Genomic DNA, 10000 nt, shown 5'->3' with positions numbered 1-10000 from the left:
TAATCAAATGCATCAAATATCATACTAGAAAATATCGATGGGGACTGTAATTTCCCAGTTGTATTGACCACATTTTTTTTTTTTTTTCACTTATATCTACACCAACAGATGTGTTTTAGTTCATAGTTTCCAAAAGCACTATCAGTGCTTTACTTTTTTCCTGCATCCCATGACTTGTATAATTATTCTATCTACGCTCTAGTGATTTCTTTCAACGGAGGAAAATTCCCCTTGCACCTAACTGTTATTGATGACTTGTTTGTTGCCTCTCAATGGGGGTTAACTTTGCCAACATATTCAGTGAATTTTATCCCTCATGTAACTTTCAGCATAATCAATGGTTCTATTTAGCAGTTCGAGAGTTTGGCAAAACAAAAATATAGATAAAAAGTCACTGTACCCTTCCTCCTCATGACCTATCTTTAGAGTTTCGGGTCTGGCTGAAACGAAAGATTTTATCTGGCTCAGTGGTATTGGATCTGAGTAGGTTCAGTTATAGTATTTCTTACAGAAATTGTCACCAATCCTTATGTATAACTGTTTTTTTATTAGGATTTATCATTATTATGCATTCGTCTGTGTATATATACATATGAATATATATATATATATATATATGTGTGTGTGTGTGTGTGTGTGTGTGTGTGTGTGTGTGTGTGTGTGTGTGTGTGTGTGTGTGTGTGTGTGTGTGTGTGTGTGTGTGTGTGTGTGTGTGTGTGTGTGTGTGTGTGTGTGTGTGTGTGTGTGTGCGTGCGTGTGTGTATATAGAAAAGTATTTGTGAATATGCTTGGTTTTAAGTGCTTGTGTGCATTTCAATTGTAGTGTATGCGTATGTATTCAACAGTATTCAGTACATCATCCGTCTATGAATATTAGAAGAGGTTTTGTGTACAAGTTCGAGTGACTCCACGCTGTTTATGCCTTTGGTGTTATGTTCCTCTATTTATTTTCTTATTATTTTTTCTAGCTCATCTGGACTATTTTCTTTATAACCTTGGCAATGAAAAAGATAACTATGATGTGCGTATGTACTCACCAACGGGATTTATGATAGGCAGAGCGATGAGCAGCATCATGGCTGCTTGAACCACCCAAAACTGAAAAGTTAAGAACAGAATATTAGTAAAAATTAATATCTTCTATAAAATCTAGTGATCATACACGCACACACACACACACACACACACACACACACACACACACACACACACACACACACACACACACACACACACACACACACACACACTCAACACACACACACACACACACACACACACACATATGTGCTTGTACGTAGGTAAAACGTGGAAGGAGATTCTCTCTCAGGTATATTCTATTGAAAGCGACAGCAAAAAAAAAATAGTAATCATCTCATACTTTGATCTCTCTAGCCTCCGAGAAAATTATATTTCTACTGAGATGAGAGGATAAAAAGGTGAACTTAGAAGGATCATGGGAAACATAATGATTATATTAGACACAAAAATATAACCAAGTAAAAGAAAAAACATAAGACACAAGCTGTAAAAACATAACAAAAACCACGATGTTTTTTGCGATGGTTGTGCGTTTTTAAACAAGGGAGGCGAACACACATGGAGAGGTCACCATCGTAGATCAACACATGAAGAGGTCACCAGTTGAGGTCACCAGGAGGCCTCAAGGAGAAGTGAGGAACTGGAAGAGTCAACTGGCTGGGCTAGGTCGCGGAAAGATCGCTCAAGGAAGTCGTGTCTTTTCACGGTACCGTTTGCCACCTAGCCTCCTTTCTGAATGTCAAAGGTCTGTGCTTTCTTCTCTTACATACTCTAACATTCTGGTGTCTTGACTACTCTTCGGAATATATACATGGATATATATGTGTAGATGTATACGCACATGGGTATCTATTTCCATATGTACAGTATACGTATTTGTAAAACATAAGAAAAATCATGAAACTCTTCAAGCATCAATATTGAGTATATTTGGAATATGGAAAACCTGTTTTCTTTCTGTCTCTTGATAATGCAGCAGCCACATGGGGGGAGGAAGGATGAATATAAATGCTTGTATTTGTGTTTACCCTCCTTCTCTTTCTCTTCTCGTATTTATATTCCGATTGTTCCCCTTCCCTATCGCTTAGGTTCCCTTCCCCTTTATGACTCTCGCGGCGGGAGAATTTAGTATCTGATCCCATCTTTGCTGTATAACTTAATTTCTTTCTTCTCCTTTTCCCCCTTCGTTACTTGTCTCCTACACACATTTTCGCGCCTGATAAAAGGACGAGTTTAGGTCGACCTTCTTTGGTTTTGTGGTCTTTGTACGTACGTTTGTCTTTATTCCATGGTGTTCTAATAGAATTTGTTAAACAGTTCTGCTAATGTCAAATCAGTACAGTAGATGTTTATGTAAGATATAAAATAGCAGATTTTTTCAACACGCTGGCGCGTGATAAAGCTGGAATGAATCATAATTGTATTTAGTATTGTTCAAGTCTCGTTTTGTCTAGTAAGCGAAAGGCTGCTAGAAACAATAAAACACACACATACACACACACACACACACACACACACACACACACACACACACACACACACACACACACACCACACACGCACACAAATACAGAGTAAACATGAACACATTACACGGATACAAACATACATACACACACATATAGTAAAACGAACCCATATACATACACTTATATACACATATACACAGGCACAGATACAGCACCGGCCCAGCCGGGCGTGCCGTTTCTGACCAGTGCTGTGTTTGTCTGTGTGTGTGTGTGTGTGTGTGTGTGTGTGTGTGTGTGTGTGTGTGTGTGTGTGTGTGTGTGTGTGTGTGTGTGTGTGTGTGTGTGTGTGTGTGTGTGTGTGTGTGTGTGTGTGTGTGTGCGTGTGTGTGTGTGTGTGTGTGTGTGTGTGTGTGTGTGTGTGTATGTGTGTGTGTGTGTGTGTGTGTGTGTGTGTGTGTGTGTGTGTGTGTGTGTGTGTGTGTGTGTGTGTGTGTGTGTGTGTGTGTGTGTTTGTGTATGTTTGTGTGCGTGTGCGTGTGCGTGTGCATGCTATGGTAACATAAATTTTGCGTTAACCTTGGCAAGTTGCAATCTTAAGACTGGTTCTAATTTATGAGTGTTTGACGGACGGACATCATAGAATCTTATATATAGACATAAAGACTTCTCTAGATACATGTATATGTTGATCATTTGTGTATGGTGTATGCAATCACCCCTTTATCTTTGTGGTTTAAAGGGAACAGTTACACTTGTTATACTTTGTCTATTTTTATATAGTTTGTGTTTTATTAGACTCGTTCCTCTTTTAAGTTATTCCAAAAGTTTGTATACCTATACAGAAAGCTGTTCCCTAGACAGTTTAAGACACTATTTTTTCTTTCTTCTCCAAAGATATCTTGTCACTCTTCCATCCCAAACAATGTGATATTTTTGTCAATTTGTCTACGCCGTACATTAATCTACACACTACTTTGATGGAACTCTTCTTTTTTCTAATAAGGAGAATCCCTGTTCTTTCTTTATATGGTCTGTCTGCTTGGCTGAGGACCTTTCTTTCTTTCTTTCTTTCTTTCTTTTTTTTTTTTATGTGAGGAACACTAGTTCTGTATTTTTTAGTAATTTTGTCCTTGACATAAAACGTTATTGTTATTTTTTCTAGCTTTTATATGTCTCACCAAATATCATGTAAAGGAGCTTATTGGTTAATCAATAATCTGTGACCATTACGTCCTGGCCTTTTTCCCCATTTTCTTCAATTGTCTCTTTTACTTAAAAAAAAAGTAAAAGAGACAATTACTTGAGGAGGTGCTAAGATAGGAGGGAGGGTTGAAGGGTGTGGAGTGTATTCAGGGATGGAATGGGTGGGAATGATTTTATGCCTTTTCCATTTTGGCTACCTCCCTTGTAAGGGGGAAAAAGCCTTGGTATATGTATGTATGTAATTGTCTCTTTTACTATTAATTAAAACAAAGATAACTTCTTTGTACCTTTGCCCATTTCCAATACATTGCACTTCAATTTCTTCTTGTTTTTACGCTGAAATAGATTTTTTTATACATGACTCCAGTTCCAATTTTTATCATAATTGTTTTACAATCATTTTTAATTTTCATCTGTTTCCATTGTGACCTTAGCGTTGACTGTAAGCAGATTAGTAAAGATTGTCGTTTCTTCCATTACGTCATTTACATTTAATCTTCCCCCAACACCCCATACACCCCCCACCCCCACCCCCGAGTACCTTTGATCTTAAAGAGCTGTTCGTACTCTTACTTTTACTTTGGGTTTCTTTTGTCAATATATTTACATCTATTTCAAATTTACATCTAAGTTTACATTATAATTTTTTGGTTCCTTGCTGCCTATATAGTAACTTGTATCACGTGATATAAAAAAATCTTCTTTCCTTTGTTCAATATTCTAATATATATGCAACATACTCTTATTGCAATCCTATAAATCTGGCTCAAGATACATTGAATTATGCATATACATATCTCGTTGTTTCCGTATAGATTCCATATTGTTCACAGAAAAACGCTTTTATTGTGAGACAATGTTTGTATACAAACACACTGAATACTTAACAATGGACAATATATTTGCTTGGAACTGACAGACCACGGGTAAGAATTGGACGTTCGCATTCCTACAAGATCAGTCTCTGTCACGTCTCCACGCACGTTCCTCAACATCAAGAACCAAGGTGAACATGGCAACACCTACAGTGCTCCCTTACGCCCAAAATGCAGTTGTACCTCGTATAACGAATGAACCTCGTATAACGAATGAACCTTGGATAACGAATGTACCTCGGATAACGAATGAACCTCGCATAACGAATGAACCTTGGATAACGAATGTACCTCGGATAACGAATGAACCTCGCATAACGAAGGAACCTCGGATAATGAATGAACCTCGGATAACGAATGAACCTCGGATAACGAATGAATCTCGGATAACGAATGAACCTCGGATAACGAATATACCTCGGATAACGAATGTATCTCGGATAACGAATGTATCTCGGATAACGAATGAACCTCAGATAACGAATGAACCTTGGATAACGAACGACCCGTTTAACGAACGACCCGTTTAACGAACAAATTTGTTAACAAATAAGTTTCATGAACAGTTTTTGTCTTTCTTAACGAGCGATACGAACGAGCAGACGCATACGCCTGTGCACACAATCCCACCGGCTCGGTAGTGATTTGGAGCGTCTATCATAATTATTTCGGTTAGCGACATTTCGTTTTAAGAACGGAGTTACAAAACAGATTAAATTCGATAAGCAATGATCCACTGTACATAATTTCAATTTTCGTTTATTATTCGTTCATCTTTCTAGTATCGCAACAATATATTTAGTAAACTCTTTCTCCCTCCCGTCAAATGTTTTCTGACAAAACTTTTTGTTGATATAAACAATGCTCGTGGCAGAAACTTTGGAGGAAATGAAGTTTTAGAAAACCTGCCTTTAACCAGTGCACGGAATACGTACTTGCTAACCCAAACCTTTTACCTTCCCCGTTCTTCCAGTACTTTTATTCCTAGAAAAACGTATAAATCTGTCTTCCCTGTACACTCATTTTTCTATTTCTCATGATACGGAATAAGATTTCTCCCGTAACTTTTAACTTTAAAATTTCAAACATGTTTGTTACCTTAAAATTATATCATTTTATTCATATTGAATTACGTAAGGGACCAAACGGAATTTAATCAATGGAAACCTAGTTTCGACTCATATTAGACCATCTGCTGAATAATATTCTTTGACGATAATTATGACGAATATACAGGAATTCCCACATGTGTAGAAGCATATGCACACCTAAACACATACACACACATACACATATGCATATGAACAGTCATACTCAAGCACTAACCTGGCCAAAAGAAGGACCTTGAAAAAAACCTGTTCTTGGCAACCACCAATAGCCCGTAAAAGGAAGTGGAGTCTAGTCATTACCGGCTTTCTTTTGCTCTTTTGGAGCGAAATCTACTTAGCATTGGCCGAGACCATCTGCAGTCGCCGTGTCTTTGGGGAAACTGCCGCAACGTTCGGTTTTCCTCCCGTGCTCGCCTGTAGTAAAGCACAATAATGATCGAAGAAAAAACAACAAGAACAGGGACCTCGAGTTTTGGAGTGATCTTGACCCTCTCGTGGTAGCTGCAGGTCCCTATGTCCAATGAGTTTCTTTGGATGGCGAGGAGAATTCTGGATATTGGCTAGCTTGAGTGTATTATTGGAACAAAGCTTTTCGGAGCAACTATGGACAATTCCCCGCGTTGGAGACGTGTGAACCAGAACGTTTCGTTTATTTCCCTTTTCTTTTCGCTCTTCTGCTCGGTTCCTTGTTTCTATTTTCCTTCCACCTACGTCACTCTGGTTAACAGTCTGTTTAAGTCTTCATTGATGTGCCTATCTGCATGTTTGCATGTCTGACTGTCTGGCTGTCTCCTTGCTTGTTCGTTTGCCAATTTGTCTGGATTCTTTCTCCCTACAGAAACGTCTCTGTCTGTTTGTATTCTTGAAGGATTCTTTGCCTCCCTGTCCCGTTTTAAAATTCCTCTTTAATCCCTTTCCATCTCCCTCTCTTCTTGCCTACCGTTCTCCCTACCTCATTCCCTCACACACACAATCCTCCCCTCTCTTTCTCTCCTCTTTCTCTTCTTCTCTCCCTCTCACCCCCTCTTCCTCTCTTTCTATCTCTCCCTCTGCCCTATCTACCCACCCTCTCTCTCTCTCTCTCTCTCTCTCTCTCTCTCTCTCTCTCTCTCTCTCTCTCTCTCTCTCTCTCTCTCTCTCTCTCTCTCTCTCTCTCTCTCTCTCTCTCTCTCTCTCTCTCTCTCTCTCTCTCTCTCTCTCTCTCTCTCTCTCTCTCTCTCTCTCTCTCTCTCTCTCTGTCTCTCTCTCTCTATCTTTCTCTCTCTCTCTCTCTGTCTCTCTCTCTCCTCTCCTTTTTCGTTCTCTTTCTTTGCTCTTGACAGACACAATCATACAATTGCGCCACATCTCCGGAAATTATAGATTCCAGTGCCGAAGCTTTCGTATATTAACTGCATACTAAAAACGATCATCTCGTAAGAGTTTGCAGACAGCAGAGGTAACAGTCTTGCCAAGAAGAAAATAAGAAAAACCCTCATCTGATATCCATGAATTGTGTTTGTGTGTTTGTGTGTGTGTGTGTGTGTGTGTGTGTGTGTGTGTGTGTGTGTGTGTGTGTGTGTGTGTGTGTGTGTGTGTGTGTGTGTGTGTGTGTGTGTGTACACGTGTATGTACCAAACCATGTACATAGTTATTCTAATCTATGAATATTATTCTTGTAACATCACAATTCCCTATCTCCCTAAGGTAAAACCATGTCTTTATTAAAGTCTAAAGAATACAGAAAAGAGAAATAACGTGACTGTTTCTGGAGTTTCTTGCTCAATGTATATGCATATGTATGTGTATGTGTTTGTGTATGTATGTATACGTTTGTAGATATGCATATGTATGCATATATGTATACGTTTCTGCATGTATTTTTCTCAAGGAGCTGGAGTCTCAAAATTTATTTTCAACTTGAGCCGAGTTCAGAGCAAGATCGGTTTAAAAGTAATTTAGTGACCTATTTTGAAATTACATACAAATGAAACCAACATAACTTTTGTAATTAATTTCATTGAAAGATTATACAAAGTTGTGTAAATTGTTACTTATTCGCGTAAATAAATACTTAAGATTTATGTGTAACCTTAGTAGTCAATTTCTTGTTGATGTTTCTGCCCACTTCGGTACGATGTGCCTACGTGGACGTCATGAGGCGCAAGTGGGTACACGAGGATTCCAGTGTCAGCGTCATGATTATATATATATATATATATTTAAGATTATTTCAGACAAATGAGAGAGAATGTGGGTGGGGAAGGGCAAACGAAGATGTGTTAGGAATAGAGTTTATTGCCCTAACGTTGCGACCAACTTGGTCTTCTTCAGAGGACTACAGCATTACAAACGGATCACAATTCTTATACTCGTAGTGAGAGGGAACCCGCCAAGGTATGAGCGTCATGTTTTCCCTTTGGCTAACGATTTAATTATTAGGACACTTGCTGCTTTCGAGAGGCATTTAAATCCGTCTCTGTCGTTGTTGTTCTTGTTGGCGGCGATATGTGCAGCTTCCACAGTTTTTCTCATTTTCTTCTCAAATCCCTCGTGTAGAATTTCTGCGTTGTTCCAATCAGGTAGATGTCCACATTTGTCCAGGTGACGAACCAGGGAGTTAGATGTTCTATGAGCCCTGAGATCGTTTTTGTGCTCATTCAAGCGTTTATTGAACCCTCGACCTGACTCACCGAAATAAGATGATGGACAACCGTTGCATGGAATACGGTAAATGACACTGAGATTATTACGCATATTATTATGTTTCTTAAATATTTTTCCTATTTTATTGGAAGATATTTTTGCTATATTTATTCCACCTTTTGACAAATAATCATCAATAGCTATGGTGTTTATAGAATTAGGGACAGAAATAAAATGAGACTTATCCTTTCCCGTGGTTCGGACGTTTGAGCCATCGTAGATCTTCTTGGCTTTCCTCGTTGTCCTGGTGATCAAACCTCCGGGGTATTTCAGCTTCCTAAAGGTATTCTTGATGTAAGTAAGTTCATCCTCTAGGAATTCTTCACTGCAGATACGAAAAGCTCTGAGAAAGAAACCTATTAGAACACCCGTTTTAACACGTCTGCTGTGTGCTGAAAAATAATGGACAAAGTCGTCCCTATTGGTGGGTTTCCTGTACACCGAGAAACTTACCTGTTGAGAACCTCTGTGTATCAACGTGTCTAAAAATGGTAAATTACACTCTTTTTCTAGTTCAACTGTGAATTGAATGTCTTTATTCACAGCGTTGAGTCTTCTCAACTTATTTTCTATATTAGTTCTTTTCGGCATCACCACGATTATGTCATCCACGTACCTTAACCAAGTGGTACCTCTTCCCATGATGTTGATGTATTTGTCCATTTCTATTACTTCCATGAATAAACATGCCATGACAGCAGATAATGGACTCCCCATTGCGAGACCTCTAATCTGTTTAAATTCAATGTTGTTAAACATAAAATAACCAAATGTGTGTCAAATTTGGTTATTTTATGTTTAACAACATTGAATTTAAACAGATTAGAGGTCTCGCAATGGGGAGTCCATTATCTGCTGTCATGGCATGTTTATTCATGGAAGTAATAGAAATGGACAAATACATCAACATCATGGGAAGAGGTACCACTTGGTTAAGGTACGTGGATGACATAATCGTGGTGATGCCGAAAAGAACTAATATAGAAAATAAGTTGAGAAGACTCAACGCTGTGAATAAAGACATTCAATTCACAGTTGAACTAGAAAAAGAGTGTAATTTACCATTTTTAGACACGTTGATACACAGAGGTTCTCAACAGGTAAGTTTCTCGGTGTACAGGAAACCCACCAATAGGGACGACTTTGTCCATTATTTTTCAGCACACAGCAGACGTGTTAAAACGGGTGTTCTAATAGGTTTCTTTCTCAGAGCTTTTCGTATCTGCAGTGAAGAATTCCTAGAGGATGAACTTACTTACATCAAGAATACCTTTAGGAAGCTGAAATACCCCGGAGGTTTGATCACCAGGACAACGAGGAAAGCCAAGAAGATCTACGATGGCTCAAACGTCCGAACCACGGGAAAGGATAAGTCTCATTTTATTTCTGTCCCTAATTCTATAAACACCATAGCTATTGATGATTATTTGTCAAAAGGTGGAATAAATATAGCAAAAATATCTTCCAATAAAATAGGAAAAATATTTAAGAAACATAATAATATGCGTAATAATCTCAGTGTCATTTACCGTATTCCATGCAACGGTTGTCCATCATCTTATTTCGGTGAGTCAGGTCGAGGGTTCAATAAACGCTTGAATGAGCACAAAAACGATCT

The 10000-nt window shown here is 38.5% G+C and overlaps 1 protein-coding gene across 1 annotated transcript in view; it reads right to left on the bottom strand.

Annotated features, from left to right (window-relative positions):
* The window catches only part of LOC143026318 (uncharacterized), a 975677-nt gene that overhangs the window by 485198 nt on the left and 480479 nt on the right, over positions 1-10000 (bottom strand). Inside the window, exon 2 of the mRNA XM_076186505.1 lies at positions 1038-1098. Within this exon, the coding sequence (XP_076042620.1) occupies positions 1038-1098 (61 nt within the window). The remainder of the gene's footprint in view (positions 1-1037; positions 1099-10000) is intronic.

Source organism: Oratosquilla oratoria, chromosome 6 (assembly GCF_046742065.1).
Source record: "Oratosquilla oratoria isolate Oo_2021 chromosome 6, ASM4674206v1, whole genome shotgun sequence".
NCBI classification, from domain to species: Eukaryota; Metazoa; Arthropoda; class Malacostraca; order Stomatopoda; family Squillidae; genus Oratosquilla; species Oratosquilla oratoria.
The sequence above is the reverse complement of the archived record's forward strand: the minus strand, read 5'-3'. Positions and strand labels throughout refer to the sequence as shown.